This window comes from Podarcis muralis, chromosome 2 (assembly GCF_964188315.1).
Source record: "Podarcis muralis chromosome 2, rPodMur119.hap1.1, whole genome shotgun sequence".
Lineage (NCBI taxonomy): Eukaryota > Metazoa > Chordata > Lepidosauria > Squamata > Lacertidae > Podarcis > Podarcis muralis.
Genome location: NC_135656.1, coordinates 33551007 through 33577965, shown reverse-complemented (window position 1 = coordinate 33577965; position 26959 = coordinate 33551007). Strand labels below are relative to the sequence as shown.

The window sequence follows — 26959 nt, the reverse complement described above, 5'->3', positions numbered from 1 at the left end:
AAGCTTGTGTTTTCACAGACTGTTGGGCTAGATAGGGCAAGAACTGGATGTACACCCAACAAAGGTGATTAGAAAAGTTCTGCTAGAGGCCTTGCCTTCTCTTCTGATCCTTCCCGCACATGTTACCTGAGCACTGCTTGGATAGAGAAGGCTCCCCTGTCCCAGATTCTATGCTGCACAACAGACAGAGCAACACAACACAAGCTCCTAACAGAAACCAATGGGATTTGCATTTAACTCTGCAGTTTGGTATGCCTAAATCTCATTGAAATTACTAAATGGAACTTGTGTGTGTGTGTGTGTGTGTGTGTGTGTGTGTGTGTGTGTGTGTGTTTTGTGTTGTGTATGCAAAACTTTTGACTGGATCTACTTTGATTCCTATGAATGCTGAGGACAGTGTTTAGTTTGTTTTCTCCTTTTACCCCTTTGCTTGAAGACCGCCCTTCACCAAATTGCCCCATATTAAAACCCTAACATTAAAAACCACAGGCCTCACACAGTAACAGAACTAACAGAGGAGTGATGAAGCGGGCGGCTGTTGACAGAGAGCCCTCCTACACAAACCCGACACTTGAGGCTGCAACATTGCACAACAGCAAACAAGGCAGGGTGTCTCCGGACCCATTAACATGAACAGGGTTCATTTTGCAGGATCAGTCCCTGCTCCTCCTTCCTTTCCCTCCCCTCTCCATACACTGGCCTCATGTATGCTGCAATGGCACTGTCTCCAGCTGCCACTTTTCTAAGAGACCACCAGCACAGCCTGGCTTGCAACGCAGGCCCTTGTGCATAACTCTATTGACCCACCAGCCTTTTGTGTGTTCATACGAAGTCTAGTTTGCCTGGAATTAGCAGCAGTATGTCCCTCCCTTTGGGTTCTTTGCAAATGGCCAGCAGGACATCTGTTTCTATAAAGGAAGCCATCAGAATTCAACATCTTTGACTAGAAACGTGTCTTTTTTTTTTTTTTTAATTGAGAGGCTGACATTTCTTCCAATTAAACTCCTGTGTTGCAAACAAATATAAGTAGCGTCCAAAGGCAACATGATGACCAAATGCAACAATACGATGTCAATATAAACTCTTTATATAATCTATACAGAACATTGAACAATATGAAGTATATGAAATATGCACTCTCTGCAAAACCAAATAAACAGAAACCTTCTAAATCTCTGAAAGTATAAAGAGTTTATATTGACATCGCATTGTTGCATTTGGTCATCGTGTTGCCTTTGGATACTACTGACATTTCTTCCAGGCAGCCAGCATCACAATTGCTTCAGGGTCAAATTATTTCCAACTTTAGAAAAAACGCTTAATGGTGTCACATTGAGGGTAATATCCAATGTTAATCATACTCAGGGGAGAATCATGGGTGGTGGTGGTGGAAATCAATGAATGGACTTATAAGGACACTTATTTCAATGGGCCAACTTTGGGCAGGGGTAGTGAACCCAGCATCTCCAGGCTTCCAGTGGTGCCCCTGGGCAAGTGCCCCAGACTCTGAGCTTTCATTCTTTATTTTAGTAAAGTTTACTTTCCTTAAAAGCTTCTGGCCTTCCTAAAAAAGAAAGTTATGGGGCAAAAAGTGCAGGCACTTTCTAAGTAATTTCTGTGAAATGAATGTGAATGTGCGTGGCCACCTTGGATATTTTCCCTGGTACTGAGGAATGCTCTCTGTTATTAGACAGCAACAGAAAGAGAAGCCACCCAGGGCCCCAAGCTTATACGATCCTCCTTATCTGGATCAGGGCCCTGCTCGTTTCCTCCCCAGAATTGCTCTTTGGCATCTTTGGAGCAAGCAGCAAATGCAGGAGGGTCCCTCATTTGGTCTGGGGCCCTGCATAGCCTTCCCCCTTCAAAATAATAAGTGGCAGCATTAAGTATGCTTTAGAAAAAAAGTACAAACAAAATATGCAGTTTTGCCCTTAAGCAGATTTGATACAGAGCGCCTGGATTATAATTCAGCCATTTAATTAAAAACTGGACACGGTTCCAGTCAGGGATGCTAAACATTCATTACTTGCTTTGTAGAAATTGAGGCATCTGCCCATTTGAAAATGGGAACACTGAAGACCAGGGCAAATTGCTGTTGCTGCCAGGCAAACTAGATTTTTACAGCGCAAAATGACTGGCCCCACAGGGGAGCAGAAAGAATGCCAAAGCTCTGAAAGTTTGCAAATGGTTCTCTAATGGACAAGCTGGAACTTCTCTAATCATTTCTGCTGGTCTTTGGCAAAGGAAAACTCTGTAGAGAATCAAGGGAACCTCTGGACTCTGCTCTTGTGAGCAGGACTCAAGTATAAACCATACCTTTAAGATTTCTGTATTGAAAGTGGATTTAAAGGGCTGTGCTGCCCTCGGATGCACTTAAAAGCACACACAGACTTTTTGCAGTTTGGAAAGCGATGGGGAAATGCACCGAAAAGTGTGGGATGAGCAAATGAATAATGAGGAATCCATGGAAACACCCTGCAGCAAAATCAGGATGAATGCTCAATGAACAGAGGGGGCTCTATGCCTGTACCACATGTTTAGGACTCCCCATCCCTGGGCTTTCCTCCCTTTGTGCCCAGGCTACTTTCATACCTCATTGTGAGGTTCGTTCAGAATCGGAGAAGGAGACACTGGCTCAGGGCTTGAAGGACTTTCCAAGACAGGCTCAGGCTGGTCATCTCTGATGATCTCCTACAACAGGGAAGGGAAGAGAAATTTGAAACAAAAAAAGGGGGGCAATCGCTATATAAATAACAAGCTGTATTTATTTATTTTGTAAATCGCCAAAAGTAGAACTCACTGCATCACTTCCCTGAATCCCCCCCCCCCCATTCTGGCCAGTTCCACACATTTTTGTGCAGAAGAAAACATTCCTCCTCCTCCTACCCCCTTTGGCATGATTTAGGGAATGCTGCCATCATCAGCTGCATACGGCTGCTTCACAGCTCAGGCCTCTGGGACAGTGTGCTAGACCAGCTCTCAAACATACCCAGAGCTGATGGGTACATCATAACCGGCCCTCTCTCCCTCTAATGCACCAGTTGCATATTTCAGGGCATTGAGAAGGGGCAGTGGGAGCAGCTCTGGTTTTAGGGAAGAAGCTCCAAAGCCACACGACAGGATTCTCCAGAGGGTCACAACTGTCAGGAGAACCCAACAAAAGAAGACCGGGAAGACTCTTCCTAAAAGTGGGGAGAACCCAATGTTCTCAAAATGGCCTTTTCTCCTCAGTGACCAGAGACCAGGACCAACAAGTGCTGATTTATCCCAACCTGCCCCTTTCTTGGAGGGAACCAAAGAAATAAGGAGTATGAGAAAACCCACTTCTAAGCACATAATCTGTTGACAGACCGCAGGCTGATAAGCCTGCTCTGGGCATCCTCCAGCCTCTTTATCCCTGAGGATTAAATGCCAGCTGTGCTCTTTCTCGAACAAGAGGGGGGTGGGGTATAAGGAAGAAACCACAGCAAACTACTCCCTATCCATTGTCAGAGGCAGTGTGCCTCTGAACAGCTGCTGCTGCTGGGAAGGGCTCCCCCATAGGTATCTAGTTGACCACGGAGAGAACAGACTGAAAGGCTAGGTCAGGGTCGGCAACCTAAGGCCCATGGGCTACAAGCAGCCCATGGGGGTCGTTTAACCAGCCCATGAGCCACCCCTGAACTGGGCCGCCCACTCGGCAAGTCCCTGCATGCGTGCTAAACCGGTGTGGCGTGGGGACTTGCCTCCATGGCGCTGGAAATTGCGTCTGCGCAGACGCGGACACCGGAAATCGTGGGCGCTCACGCGCGTGAGTGAACCAGCTCAGGCAACGTGAACCTTGCCGACCCCTGGGCTAGGTGAATGGGCCTTTAGTCTGATCCAGCAAGGCTCTTATAATGTTCTCCGTATCTTTTCAGATATCGGCTACTTTACATCATTACAATGCAATTCAGTGTATTTGTTTCCACCAGAGTTGGTCAACTGTCCTGCTTTTTTCCTCAGAAGATGAAGGAGCAGCAGCTTTCTGGACATTCCATGTGAGATTTATTCATTATTATTTTTTTAAAAGGACAAGAGGCACATGGACTTAAACTGAAAGGAAAGCTGCACACTTCTGGCTGCTTTTGAAGCTACACTGATAAAGGCAGCGGCATTTGCACTACTTGGGGACAGAGCAGAATACCATGCGCTTCTCTGTCAATGCAAGAATATAAAAAAGGAATCCGGCCCTTCGCAGCAACATAAAAGAGTTTCTGTTTTGCTCCAAGTCAGGTACCATCTTAAGACGGCCTTTATCACCTTCATTAAGCAACAGTGTAAGCAATTGCATCATCACTCTCGTGAGCAAATTTTCAGTGACAACATCACAGCTAACCTATCTGCATGCAAAATATGGGGTGTGGGCTCTCCCACATCCCACTTTCTGAGATGTCTCTGTGACACTATAGTGCTACCTTGAGACACCCATGTTCATAAAGTGGCAAATAAAAAGGGCACCCCTTTGAATAAAACCAGCTCCGAAGGAAAAGACCCATGGGCAGATAGCGATCTGGACAGTGTCTACTGAAGAAGAAGAAAAGTCACGAAGGTGTGGCTAGGAATCCATCTTTTGAGATCCAACTGAAGCCTCTGCAAAAGCAGTAGTTAGGTACTGAGGGTTGAAATCTACTTTCTTCTTGAGAAAATGGGTGCACGCTCACCTGTGGCAAGCTGACAGGCTGCATGCAAGCCAGCAAGCAGAGAGCTATCTACAGCCACCGAATGGTGCCAATAACCCCCCAGTAGGGAAAGCTGATTAGCAGCTGATGCTGAGTCGGCCTGCGCTGGAAGAGCAGGTTTCCTTTCATGTTTATGCCAAGCAAAGACGAGATGACAAGATATAAGTTATGACAGCCGCGTAGGAAAGTGGTTTTGCATGAAGAACATCTGGAGTTATCAGATGAAACTGGTTTAAATGTTGAGCAAGGGAGCTTAAAGCCAGATGAGCAGGACTGAGAAGTGACTGAAGGCAGCATGGAAGCAGATTGGTCCATCTTACTCCCAGGCTGAGAAAATTCTCTGCATTCAGTTGGCAGAACTGCTGCTTGACATCCCCGTTCAATGGCTCTGGTCAAATGCAACACTAAACCTTGATTCTCGAACTGTTAAGCACTTCTACCTGCCTCACATTCTCCCCACTCCAAGTGTTTCCATTTTAGTCTAACCACATTTTAGGGTATTAAAGGTAAAGGGACCCCTGACCATTAGGTCCAGTCGTGGCAGACTCTGGGGTTGCGTCGCTCATCTCGCTTTATTGGCCGAGGGAGCCGGCGTACAGCTTCTGGTTCATGTGGCCAGCATGACTAAGCCGCTTCTGGCGAACCAGAGCAGTGCACGGAAATGCCGTTTACCTTCCCGCCAGAGTGGTACCTATTTATCTACTTGCCCTTTGACGTGCTTTCGAACTGCTAGGTTGGCAGGAGCACGGACCGAGCAACGGGAGCTCACCCCGTCGCGGTAATTCGAACCACCGACCTTCTGATCGGCAAGTCCTAGGCTCTGTGGTTTAACCCATAGCGCCACCCGTGTCCTTATTATCCAAACCCTAAACTGCAGTTAAGATTAACCATGGTTATGGAAAGCAAAGCCTGCTTCATGAACCATGGTTTGCCCTGGTTTGAATGACAGCAAGTTGCAGTTAAATCAAAAATAGAAGCAAGAGTTTCTGAGCACCTCCTCGAGGCTATGATGGAGGAGAGGGGACCATAAGAGCCAGGGCAGACGGTGGCAGGCTAGCTTTGTGCTTATAACACTAAACTGTGGTTCAGCAGCATATGCAAACCAGCCTGGTTTCAGCAAGATGCTAAATTCAAATGAGGATTCCGATAATTTTTGCATCACCCCAGCAGACAGGCATGCAGGACAAAAGACTCACACTGGGAGAAAGTTTGCAATGGGCAGGGAAGAAAGGTTGTCCACAGTACGGGAAGCCAGATACACTTGTGCTTCAGAGCGCTTTATACTTGCAAGTTTGCACCAAAAAACATGTTTAAACAATTATCACCCTCCTGCACCCCATGGAAGTGGGATTTATTTATTTACGATGCAATGCAGTCAGGCTGCTTCTTCCCAACTGCCGTTCAGACCCACCGGGTAGACAAGTTGCATGACATCTCTCTATCCGGTTTAAGCTTTAGCCTGGGAACATCCTCACCCGGCCCCCTTAATGTATATTTGAAATCCCTGCCTCCTGCCCTCCCGTCTTTTGAGGTTCCTAATGAGGCTTCCTCTTCACTCTGGGTTTAATTAGGTTTTGTTTTTTCAAAGCAGACTGGAAGTAACGCGGCCTTTTGAAACAGCGGCCCCCACTGCGAGAGATTCCACCCACAGGGTGAAGAATGGGCCATTCTGTTCTGTGACAAGAGGCAGGCCCTGGAAATTGAGTGACGTGCCTTCAAGGGCTTTGCCCTCCCCTCCTCCACCGAGAGGTCAATCTCTGCTTGGCGGCATCAAGGCAGGCTGCAAGGCACTCCTAGCAGCATCAGGGAGGAATGGCTTATACTTCCGCTACGGAAGGCAGCTAAGGGCCTGAAGCAGCTCTTACTGCACGTAGGTCTCATGCACAGTGTCCACCAGTGATGGACAGAAGGCAGATTAGGATTAGGAAGTCGCCTCGTAATGTTGGCCCATCCTGCTTAGTACTGTCCACCGCAACAGTCAGCACCTCTCCAGGGTTTCAGGAAGGAATCGTTGACAGCCCTACCTGGACATGAACCTGGGAACTTTTGCATTCAAAAGCATGTGCTCTACAACTGAGCTATGAGTCGTAAAACGGGGACTTGCAGGAGATGAGCAAAGGGTTTCTAGCTTCCAGCTGTTTTAACAGAAGGAGCAGTTGAAAAGCTCCCCCACCCCACCCCCAGGTTAAGAGGTAAAGGAAAGGTACCCCTGACCATTAGGTCCAGTCGTGGACGACTCTGGGGTTGTGCGCTCATCTCGCACTACAGGCTGAAGGAGCTGTCGTTTGTCCACAGACAGCTTCCGGGTCATGTGGCCAGCATGACTAAGCCGCTTCTGGTGAACCAGAGCAGTGCACGGAAATGCCGTTTACCTTCCCGCCGGAGTGGTACCTATTTATCTACTTGCACTTTGATGTGCTTTCAAACTGCTAGGTTGGCAGGAGCCGGGACCAAACAACAGGAACTCACCCCAACGCAGGGATTCGAACCGCCAACCTTCCGATCGGCAAGCCCTAGGCTCAGTGGTTTACACCACAGCACCACCCGCACTCCTATCCCCAGGTTAGATTGCTGGAAAACAATGCTTTGGCGGAGCAGGAGGTGGGGAGAGAAACCAGGCATGTGCAAAAGGCCCTATAGGCTTGGTTCTGGAGCTGATTGCAAAACTCCCCAGCTGAGACCAGAGGCATCTTGTTTCTCGCATCTTAGCATATGTCCACTCGGGTGAGCCACTGTTTTGCACCTGCCTCTGGGTTGGAGAACCTGAGGGTTTCAATAAAAACCTTATCTTGAACGGAGAACCTGCCACCCTGGAGTCTGTGCAACACCCCCGGTGTACAAGCATTGGGAAGCTACATCCAGTTTGCAGCTTCTTAGCCCACGCAGGCCCAGTGGGCCGAATAGATGCCAGGAAAATCTGTATACACCGTTTTGGTGCTTCTTCCCTTACACGTGCACGCCCAGCAAACCTGTACTGTCGAAAGGGGCCTTCACACAACATAAGAGACCATCAATGAACCATGCACTTGGCATAACCTTTACCTTCTCCACATCACCATTGGCAACTGGTTCTGGCAAGGGACCTGGAGGGGAACAAAAAAACAACAACGATATGCAGTTAGTGACTTTTTTTTCTTTCTTTTTAGTTTTTTATTTATACTTTTCAAATTTATACATTTCATTAGTTTTACAATCAATTTAACATTTCTGTGTTAACTCCCTTCCCCCTCTTTCTGTGGTTCCTTAAATTTATTTTTTAATATCTTCTGCATATCAAAGTTCATTTAACTTGCTCATTTAATTATCTACTGTAAATATATACTCTTATAAAACTGCAGGTTATTACAATAATCCTGCTAATGTTTTCATCTGTTTACAATTTATCTGTAAATATTCAATAAACCATTTCCATTCTTTTATAAAAAGTCTGTTATCTTGATTTCTTATTGTTCCGGTAAGTTTTGCCATTTCTGCATATTCCATAAGTTTTTTGTATCCATTCTTCCTTTACTGGGACTTCTGCTTCTTTCCACTTTGGGGCAAGTAACGTTCTTGCTGCTGTAGTAGCATACATGAATAAATTTCTATACGATTTAGGTAGTTCTGCCCCTATAATTCCTAAAAGAAAAGCTTCTGGAAACGACGTTTGTTTCTTTTAATTGGATTTCTGTAACCCAAAAGGGTGGGCTTTGCTAGCTGGCCTGACCCCTTGTCTGACTGCCAGCAGCCAGGGAGATAAGCTAGGCAGCCGCTACTGTTGTCTGCCAGTTCTGTCACAGCAGCCCAGTCCCAAGAAGGGCCCTTGTTATTCACAGCTGTGGTAGCCCATTTCCCCCATGGCAACTTCCTGTCCGGTCACTGTATGGGTGGGGTATGAACACCCAAACCACACGGTCATATGGCTGGTTTGGCAGACAGGTGGGAAAAGCAAACACAATTGCTCCTACCCACAGAGTTATTATCTACTTTTCTTTTTTTCACTTGGCCTCCGTCCAAGGAGCCCAGTCCGCAGTACCTCCTCTATCTTATCCTCACAACAGCCCTTTGCGGTAGGGCTAGACCAAGAGAGAGAAGGATGTGTGAAGGAGTGCCTGGCCCAAGGTAGCCCGGTGAGCTTAATGGGTAAGTGGAATTTGAACTTTTGATCTCCCCAGTCCTGCTCCAAGCAGTCCTGGTCCACTAGATCGCACCAATTCTCAACGGCACTTATGGCAGCTATGTGGAACTGCTCCACCCCACTCGCTCCAGTTTGTTTACAGGAGCCCAGTGTCCGACTAATCACTGTGTCTTTGCTTGGGATGGAGCAAAGCAGATGGCTGCATTGCAAGGGGAGGAGGTACAAGAAGTCATGTACAGTGGCACCTCGGGTTACAGACGCTTCAGGTTACATACACTTCAGGTTACAGACTCCACTAACCCTGAAATAGTACCTCGGGTTAAGAACTTTGCTTCAGGATGAGAACAGAAATCGTGCTCCGGCAGCGTAGTGGCAGTGGGAGGCCCCATTAGCTAAAGTGGTGTTTCAGGTTAAGAACAGTTTCAGGTTAAGAACGGACCTCCGGAACGAATTAAGTACTTAACCCGAGGTACCACTGTACACCCAAAATTCTGGGTTCAATCTTTGTCGACTTCTGGTGGAACTGGAGCCAGGGAAAGGAGCCAAACAGCAGCTATAGAACTGCTCTGCTTAGCTGCTAATGCAGTTGTGTGAAGTAGGGAAAAAACTGATTGCAAGTCACCAGGTTCAATTCTCAGCTCAGCTAGTGTGCTTTAAAAACAACCACCAAACCCTTCTGTAAGGGACACACATACACAAGCTAACCTTGCCTCGGAGCAGTTTACATGTGCTACAAACTCTAGGGTCTTTGCGGTCATACACCTCTATCACCAAGACCCCGGCAATTAACTGCTCCTGCCAAACCTTTTTCCTGCAATAATTCCCATTATTCATTATCCCATTATTGCCTTTGTGTTATAACAACGGTCCACGTGATGCAAGGCCTGAATAACCTTGTGTACCTGCTGCTACTGTTAATATTGATTAACTAATATTGTACCTGCTCTTCTGCTCTGCTTTAAAACTCAGATTTCCTCAAGCTGGTGCCTGCCCTTCTACAAATATGATAAAACATTGGGCTTCAAAAGAACTGAAAACGAAAGGTTTTCCTGGGGCTCATAATCTACGTGCCGCATTTAAAAGCTCATGGTGAAAATAAAGACAGTATGGTCAGGGTGCTGTGTATGACAAAAACAGGGATTTTATTATGGCAAGGGTGGGTGTTTTTGCAGAGCACACAAGACTGGAAACTCAGAACTGGAGTAAGATTACTAAAGAGCTGTTTTAAAAGCAGAACAAGCCCATTCTGAACTGCAGTCGTACCATGGAAGTTGAACGGAATCCGTTCTGAAAGTCCGTTCGACTTCCAAAATGTTCGGAAACCAAAGTGCGGCTTCTGATTGGCTGCAGGAAGCTCCTGCAGCCAATCAGAAAATGTGGAAGCCCCATCGGACGTCCAGTTCCAAAGAACATTCGCAAACTGGAACAATCGCTTCTGGGTTTGAAGCATTTGGGAGGCAAAACATCCGAGTTCCAAGGCGTTCAGGATCCAAGGTACAACTGTATAGAGTTGGAAGGGTCCCAATGCAAGAATCACAGCTAAAGAATCCCTGACAGATGTCCATCCAACCTCTGCTTAAAAACCTCCAAGGAAGGAGAGTCCACCACCTTCCAAGGGAGTCCATTTCAATGTTGAACAGCTCTTGCTGTCGGAGAGTTCATGTCAGATTCACAGAGCAGAGGGAACTCTTTGTCCCTTTGACCTCCCCATCTCCTCCGCTCCATCCTAGATTCTCTGCTATTCCGAGGAGCCATTGACAAATATATGTGTACACCTGCTGAAGCACTAACTATAGCACCAACAATAGGCTATTTTGGTGAGAAATATGGGAGGTTAATAGGATTAATTAAGAGATTCCAGAGAGCTTCCTCCTTGCTTCCTGGGAGACCTCACAAATTAATCACTCAAGCAGCACTCAGACCCACCCACCCATCCCCACAGGGGTTCCCACAGCAGGTTCTGGAGGCTTGAGAGCCTGTTGTTGCATAACGAATGCTCGGCTGGTAACACACTGCAAGAAGGAAGGTCACGACTGGACCTTTGGCAAGCTCTTGCAAACAAGTCCATTTCACAGCTGAGCATGCAAGTGCTTTCCCATCAGGTGGAAACCTATGCAGCGCAGAGGTCAGAGGTCATTGGATCCAATGGAGCATGTAACGGGCAGAGCCCAGTTCATAGGCATACACAGTGCCTTGCAAACATTCTCCAGGCTGGATTCTCAGCACGGAGCGAGACAATTGGTCAGTCTAAATTAGCATTATCTGCACTAATGGACTGTGGCTTTCCAGAATTTCAGACAAGGCAGTATTTCCCAGCCTTATCTGGGGATGTCAGAAATTGAACCGGAGATCTTTTGCGTGCAAACCAAGCTGTACCTTTTCCCAAAAGCTCATCATGCTGTCCAGGGATAATGCTTAGAAAAACCCCATCTATACAACTGCTCAGTTTTTGGCAGTTACACAAACAAAGAATTCTAAGGTCACCGTTACAAACCTATGCACCTCTTGAAGACCTGCAAACAGGTTAGAGGATTTTATATGTGTGAGACAGTGTGTGTGTGTGCACACAGTGCCTTTGTACGCCTTTTCTGTTCTGAGACTTTGAAGCAGTACAGCAGAGATGGGGGAACCTGTCGCCCTTCAGAATTTGCTGGACTCCATCAGCCCTGACCATTTGGCGAAAGGAGCTGGAGTCTAACATTATCTGGAGCTGCGCATCATTCCTGTACAAAGTCATTGTATACGTTAAGATTCAGGTTCAATCACCCACCTGCACCTCTCATTAAATGCTCTCAGGTTGCAGAGAGATGAAAGATTTTCCCAACACCATCTTCCCTCCAAACAGAGGACACGAACAAGAAGGCAATCGTCCCCACTTGAACCTGCCCAGATGCCAGCACCTTTCTTCTGAGGCCATTCTCCAGGAATGCCGCCTTCAGAAGCTAGGAAGCTGGTGACCAGAGGAAGAGTCTTTCAAATATAGAAACCCCCTATTCCAGCACACCTCCTCCAGGAACAAGCCAAGACATCATTTACAAAGCCCTTTTGAATTTGCTGCAGAACAATACAGTACCATACTGACCCGCCTGCTGCTGTAATTGTGTTTTAATTCAGGTCGTATTTAATTAGTCTTTTAAAAAATGCTGCATAAAATGCCCTGGACATTTTATTTAAACAAAAAGGTGGAGATTCAAATATTGATTTTAAGTGAAATAATCCACCCCAAACTGAAGCTGCTGGCGTTTAGTACATGCTAGGTCCATCTACTGTGGCATTATTGCTTGCGGGCTGCTTTAATCACAGGGAAACACCTCTTGGAAAAAGCTTCTCCACCATCAAAAATTGCTCCCATCCCCTTTTAAAAAAGAGGAACACACACACAATGGCTATGCAGGGTTTTCTCAACTGAATAGCCATTTCTTAGCAGAGGTCCTGCAGTTCCGGAACCGGATTCACAGAACTATAGAATTGCAGAGTTGGAAGGGACCCTGGAATGCAGGAATCTCAACTAAAGTATCAATGACATGTGGCCACCCACCCCTCTGTCCAAAACAGCAATGGATAGCCCTGATTAGATCACACCAATCCTTAGTACTATTCCTGCCAGAATGGGTGCCTCACCTTTCAGATGTGCTTCAGAAGGGATGACATTGCACTTCTTGAAAAACTCATCCGCTAAGCTATCCACCACTAGCAGCTCAGTCTCATCTCCACCAGATCTTATGGCCGAAACGACGTCAGAGTGTTGCTTGCCTTCCATGCACACTCCGTTCACCTGCAAGGAATGCAATGCGTTTCTGAGATTAGTTAAAGCAGCAGATCTTCTGGTAGGTGGAAAGAAAAGCTGTCACCTTAGACCAGGAGTGGGCAACCTTCTTGACACTGAAGGCCATGTGCAGCAGTAGGTGGACTGTCTGGGGAAGCCTGGGACCATGCGCTGGACTTGTGGTTAGCAGGGTCACACACTTACACTCATGACAAATGGGGGGGGGGAGAAAGAACATGCTTGGGGGTTACAGCTTCCCACGCACCACCCTACCCATCACAAACCATGTTCCCCCCAGTGCACCAGAGATATGGAGGGACAACTTGAAGGTCCTTCAAGAGTCAGCCTACCCACATGTGTTTCAGGAGACCTTGCCCATCATTTTATGGAAGAGCCCCCATAGGCTCTCAAGGGACTCACCCAGAAGACATTTATTGAGCATGCATCCCAATTTGCTTGCTCAAAGCTTACACGGAGGTTAGACTATATCTGGTCTTCATTGAATATTTGTTCAGATTTGTTTGCGGGGAGGTTATACAACAGCAAGTGTTCACCCCGATTTGCTTGCGGGGTGTTTGTACGTCTTCCTGTTATGTTCATTCTAAACTTTTCACTTTCCCTCATTTTCCTAACTGCAAAAGGTTTCTCTCTCTCTCTCTCTCATTTAAAAAAGTGAATTCCTTGCACTAAGGCGACAGAGGACTTTAACCCACTTTCACTGCTCAAGCCTAATTTTCCAGGATGGGCTTGAATCGCTCCCGCAAAACACTGACGGTTGGAGTCACAGCCTTAGTCACAACCCAGTCACGCCTGGCTTCGCCGGGGTGTGTGGGTTGCAGGACCACACTGTGCATTCCAGGATGGAGACAAACTCCTTCCGTGTTTAAAAACCTTTTGATAGGGACCATCAAACCAGAAAGTATGCAAACCACTCCATGATCAAAGGGGTGCCACTAGAACAATTAAGGAGCTTCCTGAGCACTTTGATTGGCATACGAATCAGGAACGAAGGCGGGACCATTGATATTTGGGGCTTGGGAGAAGCTCAGCACTGGCCTGTATTAACTGTCTACCATTATCCCCATCACCAGAAGGTTCAACAAAGACGGAAATGTGGCTACAGGAGTCTGCTGCAGATTATTTTATCATTCAAAACCACAAGGCCTGAAGTTCCTATGCGATTCGAAACGTTGTATTCCAAACATTTTGACCTAGAGCATGAAGCCAACCAGAGCCACATCCTGGTTTGTTATCATTGGAGACCAGTACCTTGCCATGACACAGCAGGTAGGGTGAGGGGGTGGCTTGGTTGCAGCAGCAGCAGGAACAAACTAGACTTGCACAGAGATACCATTTCCATGTCCACTGTGTGCAATCCTCCTTCTTGCATACTGGAGCAAGTGATTTGTTGAAAGAGCAAGCTATAGCCAAGCAATGTAACTGAGATCATAGAACTGTAGTGTTGGAAGGGACACTGAGAGTCACCTGGTCCAACCCCCTGGCAAATAGACATTCCGTTGTGGTGACTGCAACCTAGATTTATAAGACACCTAGCTTATATATATATGAGTTTCTAACACTGGTTCATGCCCTGTCAAGCAGAGGCAGTGGCTCTCCATCCTCCATGTTCATGAAGGTACCAGCCCAGGACTCCTCCAGAGTGATGAAGAAACCCACCAATGCTCTCCCCACCATACCTGAAAGGTGGAAGCAGAAGTCGCACAACCAAGGCACCCATGCGCTTGGGCCTCATTGTGTCCGACCTCCACTGTCAGAGCCAGCAAGCCTCTGAATACTAGATCCTAGGAATCACCATAGAATCATAGAGTTGGAATAGACCACAAGGGCTATCGAGTCCAACCCCCTGCCAAGCAGGAAACACCATCAGAGCACTCCTGACATATGGTTGTCAAGCCTCTGCTTAAAGACCTCCAAAGACGGAGACTCCACCACACTCCTTGGCAGCAAATTCCACTGTCGAACAGCTCTTACTGTCAGGAAGTTCTTCCTAATGTTTAGGTGGAATCTTCTTTCTTGTAGTTTGGATCCATTGCTCCGTGTCTGCTTCTCTGGAGCAGCAGAAAACAACCTTTTATATATTTGAACATGGCTATCATATCACCCCTTAACCTCCTCTTCTCCAGGCTAAACATGCCCAGCTCCCTTAGCCGTTCCTCATAAGGCATCGTTTCCAGGCCTTTGACCATTTTGGTTGCCCTCCTCTGGACACGTTCCAGTTTGTCAGTGTCCTTCTTGAACTGTGGTGCCCAGAACTGGACACAGTAGGGAGAGGGGTAGGGAGAGGGGCTGCTGCACTTAGGTCCTCCTTGCAGGCCTTCCCATAGGCAATTGGTTAGCCAATGTGAGAACAGGATGCTAGACTTGTTGGTTCCCTACTGGCCTGACCCTGCGGTGCTCTTCTTATGAGCATCAAGTCTCATACTTTTGGTTTTCTGGTGAGCACCACTTTTAAAGAATTAACTGGGGTAGCAATGGATAAGACGGGAGGGGAGAACAGCCCGTCACCAATCAACAGATGGTGGGGCTGACCACATGGATATTTACTAGCCAAAACACTGTCCACACAAACTTCTGGTGTAACGTGCAGTGCTGGCTTCACCCGTGGACACAGCAATGGGGCTAGGGAGGAAGCGAGATGGGCATTTGGAGCAGCAACCGTTTGTCAGAGGAGAAGAAGCATCTTCTACACACAACACACACAGAGACAACAGCTTTCCAGGCAGCCTCGCTGTCAGTTCGTACACAACGTCACGTGCCTGGTGTGCAGGCCTGTCATCTAGCCTGTGTGCATCTCTGGCCACACAAACCTGGCAGCTTTGCTTGTGCAATCCTGTGCTAATCGCTTCAGGGAAATCTGATTTTAATGAGGTTTTGCTGGCTTCTCTGCTAATCCCTGAACGGCTCCGGCATGAAAGATCTGGCTGTAATTGGTGCCAGGGCAACTAATACATTTGTCTTCCTCTAGTTCAGCAGTTCACAAGCCTTTTAGTGAAACGACCCAATGATGGAACTCTTATTTGTATTCAAGGCGCACCGTCTCACAACTTGATCCAAGAAACCCCACCAAAACCCTTTTCCACCAATAGATTCTCAGCCCACTGCACTGCTTGGAATATCTCTCCTTTGCTCCTTAAAAAAAGGGCCTGTCGGTTTGGATTTGAGCCAAAACGACCAATATCCAAATACTAACAATACCGAAGGAGACATTTTCTTTGGTGGAGAGAGTGAACACTGAATGCACAATTTCTTAGTTACTTTTGACCACTCCTTCCTTCCTTCCTTCCTTCCTTCCTTCCTTCCTTCCTTCCTTCCTTCCTGCTGGTGCCTCCCCATAGAACATGTCAGATTTCATTTCATTTCATGAAATGTATATACCGCTTGATTCTAAAAACAAAACAGAGCTCCAAGTGGTTTACAGAAACAAATGTGGAAGCTCCTCGGGGCAGGGACCTGTTTTGTTTGGTGGTGCTTTAATTAAAATGAGAGCAGCTAGGAATCCACAAGACTCTGAGCAAGAAACATGGAACTGAAGCTGCTGGATCAGCCAGGTGGGCCCTGTTACCAGGGAAGAGAGAAAGAGTGGTGGTACCATGCTAAAATAATCCTTCTGCATCAGTCCACACTGACACACTGCTGCCCATGACTCTCCACACACTGAAGTCCCAGAATAATAGCTGTACAACCCCCCCCCCCTTAATGTCAAAGTAAAGGCCTTTGAGAAAGAAACACAAGAATTACACATACCTAAGGCAGGTTAGACTGCCAGCTTACATGCGTGAGGGAAAAATGGAGGAAGGGTGCGCAGATCTGTAAAACCAGAATGGCTTTCAGGTTGGGAGATGAGAGCTGAACTCCTCAATTTTCGCTGGCATTTAGTTTTAATTTAAAAAGTGGGTGTGCAGGGAGAGAAGAGAATTTGGAAAAACACTGCACTAGCTGCCCTGCTACTATCTCAATCTGGATCACAAGCTACATTTATAGCCAACTCACAAACAGCTAGGTCACTCTAATTTTGCTAACCCCTATGAAACTCCATTAGCTCTTTGGTTTGCTGAACAATTATGGAAGGAAACTCCACCGTACCACTATACAGGGAAGGTGACACGGGAGCTCTGGTTGCAATGGCCACACGTGAAAATTGAGACACACCCAGTTCCGATGTAAGAAACCATCATTTATTGTTATGATGACCACAAACCTCTGACTCGCATGCACCCAACTCCTCCTTTGCCGGTGAGAGGAGAAGACTGCAGATGCTTTTGCAGTTTTTGGCAGCATCCAGAAACCAGGGAACCATGGCCTATCCACAAAAAAAGGGATAAAACCACCGCTTGACACCCTGGTTCCGTCTTAACTAACCATGGTTAGAACAAACTACAATTCAGAAATGGGACGTAACACAAAGCTGTAGCTTATCCCAAAGAGGAAGTTTTCAATCTCCTCTTGTGTACTGAGGAGGAAGATAAGAGGGAAGCATGCAAGTCAGTGGCCCACCACAGTTGGCTTTTGTAGCAAACCATGGTTTGTTACACCTGAACAGAGCCATATAGTTACAGGTCACAAAGGAGTGAGAAGTCACCCCAAGGATTTCAGTCACGCCAGTCTGTTTGCTAGGTGACTTATTTCCACACCACTACAAGGGACCTTGTTTGGGGCCTGGGCACATCTCAACCCAACCCCGTATACCTCTATAATGCGGTCTTGAGGCAGGAGTCCCGAGGCTTCGGCTGGCGAATCTGGATCCACTGCTCGTACATACTGGCCCGGCTTGGCCTTGTCACTGTGGAGATTGAATCCATATCCATTGGGGCCCTTCTTCATCCGGCAGAGGCGAGGCCGCAACTCTTTCTAAAGGGGAGAAACACAAGAAGCATTGAGACTGCAGTTTGTGGTCATTTCTCCATCCTACTCTCAACTTCTCCATTGCTCTCTTTCCAAATTGTATAGCCAGGACCACCTGGAGACAGAAATGCAGATTTTTAAAGTGTGACTTGCCATCCATAACTCTGGGTCTGCAGAGAATTACCAGTGCAGCTCTGGCTAGCTAGCCTGGCTTTTGTATCCTAGGGTCACACTGAAACCAGTGAGACCAGGAATGTTACTCTCTCTTCCCCCCTCCCCCCAAACTGCATGATATCTAGGGCAATAGTGTCTCATACCAAATGTAAACAAGCTGTGAAAAAGTCTATAAATGGAAAAATGAAGGTGCTAGATGTACTTTTCCCTATTTGTTTTGTAACGCAAGAAAATCTCTAATAAAAATCAATTTAAAAAAATACTGCACCCCTTAACTGACCTGTTTTGCTGAATACCCATACGAAACAGCAAGAAAGCTAATGCTTTAAATAATGAAACCCTGTCATTCTCCATATACATCCATATATATTTGTACAAAGGATTAGCAACCCAAACAAGAGTGTTTACTGGGAACTTTAATATCCACAACAACAGATGGTAGAAGAACACCCAACCCTCCCATTATTCATTTATTTGACTCGTTGGGCACCCTGCCTCCATGCTTCCTCTTTGAGTGGAGATAGGAAAGCTGGGCAGTGGTGGAAGAACACGTCATTCACAGCCACTGCCCACACTGAGGAGGAGCTGGCACACCCAGCAGCTGGCACAACTTCGCCCTCCTCAAACAAGGAAGCCAAGTCCATGACGAAGCTTCTTTGGGAAGTGGAACATCCAGTAACTGCAACATATCCCCGCAGACATACAGGGCAGAATCCACAACCACCCTCAGTCACCTCACTCTTCAATATGGTGTGCTCAAAGGACACCCATTTCTGCAACTCGTGTGATGCCTCTCAGTTGGCCTAAGATCAAATAAGCATGTCAGATGCTCACCTCACTGCCACGTATCTTTTTTTGGAAACAGCTAGGTGGATCTACCACCTGATTCCTATGTCTGCCTATGAGCTACTGGAAAACCCATCTTCCTCCACTGCTCATGCTGGTACAATGTTTCCCCCCAGTTATGGAGCTCTAGAAAAAGAGGACACCCCCACCCTCATATTTAGTCTTATATTTTTGTTTATTTATTGCCCGCCTTCACCCGATGATCCCAGGGCAGGATTCAGCATAAAAACACAATGTTAGAAACCATTTTAGAACAACCTGACAATTATCTTCCTACGCAAAGGAACAGAAAAGAAAGACTAGACCATTCTGGGGAGGAGAGAAAGGAACTCTTCCCGTTAAAAGTTTCCAGGTTGATGTTAGAATTTCTTCTGCATGCCGCTTTGGTATTTTATATGAGCAAGAAACCAATGCTGCTATTCATTATCAGATTTAAGAATGTGAAAGTTCTATACTGAATACACTGTGGGAGGAGACTTTTAAGTGACTTTTTTCATTGCTGGGAAACACATGTGGACCATCATGTCAGAAATGTGGTATAGGAGGTTGAGGGTAAGCTTCAATTTAAACTGCTGCCCCTTACTCTGGAAGAGGAAAGAGGGGTGGGGGACCTGTGGACTCCTCCAGATATTGCAAGACTTCCATCAGCTCCAGCTGATGTGGCCAATGGTCAGGTAATGAGAGTCCAGCAACACCTAGAGTGCCGTCACTGGTTATTCACGCCTGTTCCAGGAATTCACAGAATATAAGCAGATGGACTTTCCTTTGGAATTTTCTCCTTAGGATAGACATTGACACGTACTGAAACACCCAATTCCTCAGCCATTTACAGCACACGAACTTGTCTCAGAAGCTTTAGCCATGATGGCACACTGACCCGGCAAACATGTGTCCTCCACAGACTTGGCCGGGAGCGAATCTTCTCATGCATTGCTTGCCAGATGACGAAACACACAAGCATTCCTCAAATTATACTACAGCCTCTGATGCATGCTGGGGGTTTTGAACAAAACCCTAAGTTTTAAGATTTGCATTTGCCAGAACAGCTTGTTTGGTATGCAAGGAGGCAGGGTGGGTTATAGCTATGATTTAGAGCTGCAGTGTCTCTTTCCTAACCCCGTCCAAACTTTTCCTGCGAACTTACTGCTCAAGGAGGCACCCTGTGGATCCTGCTGCTGGAAGAACTCTGTTTATGATGAGCGGGCTTGGGGAAAGGAAGTATGGCAAGGGAGGGTCAGGTCATCCCCCTTCCTCCAGTGAAAGAACCCGCTTGACTTCGTTTCCCAATTATGGTTCAAATCTTAAGAAAACATTTCATCACAGAATGCATAAAGGCGAAAGTTCTGGGAAGTCTGACGTAAGGACAAATAAACAGAAAACAGAAGATCACTGCACCAGCACACCATCAAGGGTAGCAAACAGAGTACAAGAATTGCACATCATCCATCAGACAGAAAGATGGAGGAATGTATTGGGGGTCCCACGTTGGCAACCATCAAGGGGGTGAGTGGAATCCTCCTAGAGATCAAAGCCTTTGTTTCTCAAAGGACCACAGAAGACAGTATGCCATCACTCCTGTCTCAATAGACCGGCTATTTTAGTTGGCAGTCACTTGCTTCTAGGGTCCCCACTTTTAAATTCCCAATGGCTCACGTGCTGTTACTTTAAATAAGAGTAAGAATCAGCTTGATATGATAAAATGCCCCCGGTTACAAGCACTTTTTTAATGCAAGCCAAGAGCAGGGCTGGGTGATATTAGGTTTTCAACATCGCAGTGTATCACCAGCCAAACATTGTGGTTTGGCGATATACCACGATGTTGAAAAAAGCTGCATTGGTCCTGGCCCTTGAGGCGCTGGGTGAAACTGCTACAGCTCTCACCACGGGAGCTGGGGCTCTCTCACCCCTGCGCCTTGCAGGTCGGGGCCAACGTCCAAGCCCACTGCTCAGCTGGGGGGGAGGATCCCGCCCAATAGCTGAGCAAGCCAGACCACTCCCCAAGATGGAGGGAGCCCTGTAATGGAGCCTGACAGCTTCCATTGGCAGGCCTCCTTTGCCAGCAGGGGGAAGAGGGTGGGTAAACGACCTTCTTCTCCTGGGAGAAAGAGGCCGCTTAGTTTCCTCACCCCCCCCCCCCAGCTGAGGGAGCCCAAATCCTTCTCCCACTTGCACACTAGCTGAAGAAGAAACAGGGCTTCCTCAGCTGGGGAGCGGGAGCAGTTTAACGGCGCCCCCACCCCGCCGATGGCTTGTGTGCAGAGTTCGGGGCTCTGTAAAACTGCTTGGCTGAGGCAAGGGCCGCTGCGCTCTCCTCGGCCAAGCATTTTAAAGACACGGAGGAAGGAACAAGCTGTATCGGCGCCTCACCAATGCAGCCTGTTTCTCCCTCTGCACTGGGTGCTGGAGGGACTCAGGAGTGGCGGTGGTTTCACCAGTGATATACCGCTGAGTGAAACCACCATTGCAGTTAACCCCTCATAGCGATTCTGGGCGATATATTGCTCTATCACCCAGGCCTACTCAAGAGCGGGCTTTTCTACAAGATTCCACCACCTCCCACAATTTTCCCTTCTGCAGAAATCAAAGTGGCAAGGAAAGCAGGGGATTGCCTTCACTTTACACATCCCAGACAGACCTTTCTATTGCTATCATCCAGACTTGTTGGCAAGAGGCATGGCTTGGGGGATATTTGGACAGCCCTCAAGAATGATGGACATCTCTGGATTGATCTCTGGGAACTAGTTCTGCTAAAAAGGCCTGAAGGCTGTGGAACCAGCATTCTATCAAGATGTATTTCAAGAAGAAGAAGAAGAAGAAGAAGAAGAAGAAGAAGAAGAAGAAGAAGAAGAAGAAGAAGAGTTTAGACTTGATATCCCACCTTTCACTCCCCTTAAGGAGTCTCAAAGCTGCAAACATCTCCTTTCCCTTCCTCCCCCACAACAAACACTCTGTGAGGTGAGTGGGGCTGAGAGACTTCAAAAAAGTGTGACTAGCCCAAGGTCACCCAACAGCTGCATGTGGAGGAGCGGGGAAGCGAACCCGGTTCACCAGATTACGAGTACACTGCTCTTAACCACTACACCACGCTGGCTCTCAAGCCATTTTCCTCAAACATGCCCCCGGCATACTTTTTCTGTTGCAAGAACTCTGCCAACAGAAAGATCTGAAGTGCCCTCCTATGCAAGAAACAGCCCTGTTTAAAATGGCCCTTGCAATGAGAATTTGGGCACTGGATATCAAACAGCTTTACTGTTTTCAGTTATGGCTGTGAAAGAAACCCCTAATCCCACCTCCCTTGCAGCTCCTTAAAAAAAAGAAGACATTCTTCTCATAACTCTCCTCCTCCTCCTCCTCCCTGAACGCAAGCTCATCAGGAATGAGTTCAGAAGCCTCTTTTCTCCATATTTCCCAGGACTAGATTGTGGAGTACAACTTGCACACAATGCAGAATTGTTACCATGCATTTGTTTAGTCTATGGTTTCCAATAAAAAGGAATGAGCCTTCTATCTCTCTCCTCCTGCATTCCTCCCCCCTTTTCAACATCACTCATTACAACTACCCAGCTCAGAAACCAGAGACAACTTTCTAGCAGCTCAGTTGGAAAAAAATACACTTTCATTTCTACTGTGTACCTTTTTTGAAGTTTAGCTAAATTAAGGGAACGGTTTGGCAGCTGAACCAAGCACTTCCCTTGCCTGTACGCCTCCAGCCCTTCGCCCCATGCACAAAACACATGGCTGTCGGTGCAGCTGGCACCCTCCTTCCCTTGCTTCTGCACTCAAGACATTCTCATGTTCTGCCCTCTACCACTTCCTTAACTCCGTTTCTCACCATCGCAGGGGGAAGAGAAAACTAGCCAATAAGAAAAGCACCTCATCTCCATTTAGCTCCAATGCATTTGGGAAGAAATTCCAGAGGAAAACCCCCCACAGATTTTTGCGTTTAAGAAAATGTGTTCTGTGCCACATTCTGTCTATGCTAGTTATAGCAAGAACTTTAGCTATGCAACCAATTGCAGCTTTTTGGCATGGCCATAAGGAAAGGCCTGAAGGTTTTTATAAAGAATTGGCAGGCAGTTCCTTTACGATACCTACTCCCAGGTGCACCGTGTCCTGCTAGCACAGACATGTGTACAGTACAAAACCCCACAAAAGCAGGGACATGCCGATAAATACACACACTCCTGAAACATTCCTCCTCTGAAATAGCACCACCACCGCCTCACAAAAACAAAACAGGGCTCTGAATATTATTCCCCCACCTACACCAACAGCTTTCCAGAATTCTGCTACCCAATTCTATATAGTGGGTAGGTTGGCTCTAAGAGACCAAGGGCAAAACAGTGTGCAAATTTGTGCCTAAGGGTACCAATGTGAACATGCACACAAATAATTCTGTCAACCGAAGTTCCCCTTTTATTTACAGTCTGGTATCTCAGAGCAAAGCACGCAAAATAATCCAAACATGGACCCAACATTGCCTCATATTAAAGTAAATCCAATGCAAACAATGTATTGCAGTGCTTAGAGCAGGGGCGAGGAGCCCCCAGCCCAAATTTGTCTCAGCACAGATCTCCAAGATGGCCCGTGGCGCAGCTTCTTCAAAACCACAGGCAGTTGCCCCAAACTTGATGTCGTATGTGATGCTAGCTTCAGGCAGGTAGAGAAATAGCTGGAGCATCTGCAGAATAGAGCTCTCTGTGTGGAACACTACAGTGGTGCCTCGCAAGACGAAATTAATCTGTTCCGCGAGTCTCTTCGTCTTGCGGTTTTTTCGTCTTGCGAAGCACGGCTATTAGCGGCTTAGCGAATATTAGCGGCTTAGCGGCTATTAACGGCTTAGCGGCTTTAAGAAAAAGGAAACAAACTCGCAAGAACTCGCAAGACGTTTTGTCTTGCGAAGCAAGCCCATAGGGAAATTCGTCTTGCGGAACGACTCAAAAAACGGAAAACCCTTTCGTCTAGCGAGTTTTTCGTCTTGCGAGGCATTCGTCTTGCGGGGCACCACTGTATTGCACTCTGCTTGGCCCTTGGGAAGCACAGAGCCCAGGGCTTGCAAAGCCACAGTGTTTCCCAACAGCCGAGCTGGCTGCTGGGCATCTGGGAAGCGCCATGCAAAGTTGCATTGCAAAAGCCAAGCACAGCTCTTGCTTTCATGAAAAGAAAAGCAAAACTGGGGATTCCCAAAGCAACAAGGCAGATGATCCGTTTCATCTGCAAATGCCAAGACAATCTCTTTTGTTTTAACATGCTTGAACTGAATAAGGCATTCCACTGCTGTGTATACCCTGCAGCTTTGAAAACACATTCCTAAGCATATGCTTTTCCCATCAAAGATTTATGGGAAGTGTAGTTTACCCCTGAGTCACAATTCTCAGCAACCCGTAACAAACTACAGCACCTAGAATTCTTTTAGGGCCAGAATGTGATTTGGGTGTTTCAAGGTACTGGGTGCATACAGAACAATGGTCCACCTAGATCTGCATCATTTACTTTAGCCTTCCCCAACCCCCCACATGCTGTTGGGACTACAGCTCCCAACTTAACTGACCATTAGCCATGCTGGTAGGAGTTTGAGTCCAGCAACACCTGCAGGGCAACCAGTTAAGGAAGGCTGGTCCGCACTGACTGGCAGCAGCTCTCCAAAGTTTCAGAAAAGAGACGCCAGGGGTTGAAACAGATCCCTTCTGTATGCAATGCATGTGCTCTATCTCTGAGCTACAGCTCTACTCTTGTGTGTAGTTATTTACAACAGAACCAGTTAATTCTCATCTGGGTTATGTAGGCCTCTGATTTTCCAAGTGAGGAAAATCCAAGTGGCTTTGCTAAAAGTCTTCTGGGAAACGGATCATCTGCCTTGTTGCTTTGGGAATCCCAAGTTTTGCTTTTCTTTTCATGAAAGCAATAGCTGTGCTTGGCCTTTGCAATGCAACTTTGCATGGCGCTTCCCAAACGCCCAGCAGCCAGCTCGGCTGTTGGGAAACACTGTGGCTTTGCAAGCCCTGGGCTCTGTGCTTCCGAAGGGCGAAGCAGAGTGTAATAGTGTTCCACACATAGAACATGCCTTTGCAAGTTGGGATTTAAATGTACGCCACTGGTTTTCAGCAAGAAGACAGCCATTACTCTGCTTGACACAGGGGCCATCAATCACCTCCCCAACTTTTTCCAGCTCTGTGCCATTTTGTACAAGCCTCAAGTATTTATATATAAAACCCCAAGCACTTAGGAAGTCACTCCCCTGACAGCGCAACTACAAATTGCACATGATCTCAATTTGCATGGGAATGCAAAGGTGAGCAATCGCTAAAAGCAGTGCTAATGGAAAAACTGAAGGATGACACTGGGCCACAGGGAGGAATGTTTACAGCTTGAACCTGGCTCTGTTTAGTCTCCATTTACTGCTTTGGAGCCATTGTTTTATGGTGAAGGAAAGCAGGCAGTCGCCAGCACTTGCAGGCATGGGGCATCTGGAGCTGGGTTATCCAAGCCAAAACCATCCATGAGCCAGCTAGCACAAGAAACTCTGGGCAGCTTCAGACTGAAACTTCTAAGGCTAAACACATTAAACCAGAAAAACAGCTTTGTGCAGAGCTTTCAGCCTGATCTTCATTGTGGGTTGCTGTCCCATAACCCCCAGTCAGACTTGGTTACAAGCAGAATAGTGACCCAAATGGTTGACTTGCATTCACTACCATGCAATTTATTGAGGACTCTGGAATCAGATGGAATGAAAGGGATGGAAAGAAGCAAGACCTAAGGATGCAAAGTTCAGCAGGGTATGCTACCTTTGATCTTGGGAGGCAGCATCTCCTGCCCCCGTAACCCACAGAATCATAGAAGTGAAGGGTTGGAAGAAACCCCGAGAGTCATCTAGTCCAACGCTCTGCAATGCAGGAATCTCAACTAGATCATACGTGACAGGTGGCCATCCAACTTCTGCTTTGAAACCTACAAGGAAAGAGAATCTGCCACCTCTTGTGGAAGTCTGCTCCACTGTCAAACAGTTCTTACTGTCAAAAAGTTCTTCTTGATGCTTAGTCGGAATTTCAGATACAGCATTTAGCAGCCAGTACCTGCAGATGTGGGTGGCGCTGTGGGTTAAACCACAGAGCCTAGGGCTTGCCAATCAGAAGGTTGGCGGTTCGAATCCCCGCGACAGTCCCAGCTCCTGCCCACCTAGCAGTTCAAAAGCACGTCAAAGTGCAAGTAGATAAATAGGCACCACTCCAGTGGGAAGGTAAATGGCGTTTCCGTGAGCTGCTCTGGTTCGCCAGAAGCGGTTAGTCATGCTGGCCACATGACCCGGAAGCTGTATGCTGTCTCCCTCGGCCAGTAAAGCGAGATGAGTGCCGCAACCCCAGAGTCGTCTGCGACTGGACCTAACGGTCAGGGATCCCTTTACCTTTACCTGCAGATTAAACATCCCTTTGAAACAAACAAGCAAGCAAACAAAGTATTTTTAAATGTCACTATTAGACTTGTGCAATGCCATTTTGTTAATAACGGGGGTGGAGACTTGCCAAACTCAGTATCCCACCTCCACCCAAAGTTTCTTCAGTGGAAGAATGTTAAGGAGAGCAATGCACAGTTAACTTTCCCTAGCTCACGGCTGTGCCTTATGGCTAGGCTAGGCTCCGTCCAACCTGCTCTGTTCCCCTCTTACACCCAAGCACTGCATGGCACAGGCAGCACAATCCTATCCATGAGTCACCACTGAAGTCAGTGAGACTTACTCCTGGGTACAGGGGCTGTGGACAAAAGTTAGCCTCTCTGCACAATTCTTGCACTGTTAGCATGAAGAACTATTTGGGCAGGAATGTGCCTGCCAGCACACACAAAGTTTAATTTATTAAAGGAAGGAAAGCAACATAAACTTGCATTGTGGTTACTTGCTAAAGAGAGGTGGGAAGGCAGCTTCCGCCAGTGAGCAGGCTATCAGCAGCCTCAGTGCAGAACACTATGGTAATCATACCTGCCCACTTAACTTCCTGGCTGCCAGTGACAGCAGAATAGCAAAAGGGCCAATTCTTGCAACCACTGGGTTTGCGGTTGCCATCTGGCACTGATGAGGCTGCCTGCATCCTGTCCATCACCGATTACACAAAGCCACAAGTTCCATAATGCTTTCTAATGCACTCTACTGCAAGTTTCAGCACTGATGCACAAGCCTTCAGCATTGCTCGTGCAGGGCCCACATACAAATGTCAGGCCATGGGCAGAGACCATACACACAGCTGAATTTCAAACAGAATTTTTACAGGGCGTCGGCTTTAATTATCAAGTTTCTATGGAAAAACCGAAGAAAGAAACTGCCCAGCTTCTGACTCAAAGCTTACTGACATGTTAATAGAATTGTCCTAGTTCTGCAGAACAGTAAGGGCAGACAATCACCACAGCTACACCAAAAGTGAAACAATCAAAACCTATTATGCCTGGTTATGTTCCAGAGACTCAATTGCTAACCAGTGTTAGTACCTCAGATATGTAATCTAA

The 26959-nt window shown here is 47.0% G+C and overlaps 1 protein-coding gene across 1 annotated transcript in view; it reads right to left on the bottom strand.

The window, feature by feature from the left end:
• Nucleotides 1–26959, bottom strand: part of NHERF1 (NHERF family PDZ scaffold protein 1) — a 59881-nt gene that overhangs the window by 2506 nt on the left and 30416 nt on the right. The window contains exons 2-5 of the mRNA XM_077924169.1: nucleotides 17291–17452; nucleotides 12439–12592; nucleotides 7743–7783; nucleotides 2593–2691 (exon numbers count right to left, since the gene is read on the bottom strand). Of these exons, the coding sequence (XP_077780295.1) occupies nucleotides 2593–2691; nucleotides 7743–7783; nucleotides 12439–12592; nucleotides 17291–17452 (456 nt within the window). The remainder of the gene's footprint in view (nucleotides 1–2592; nucleotides 2692–7742; nucleotides 7784–12438; nucleotides 12593–17290; nucleotides 17453–26959) is intronic.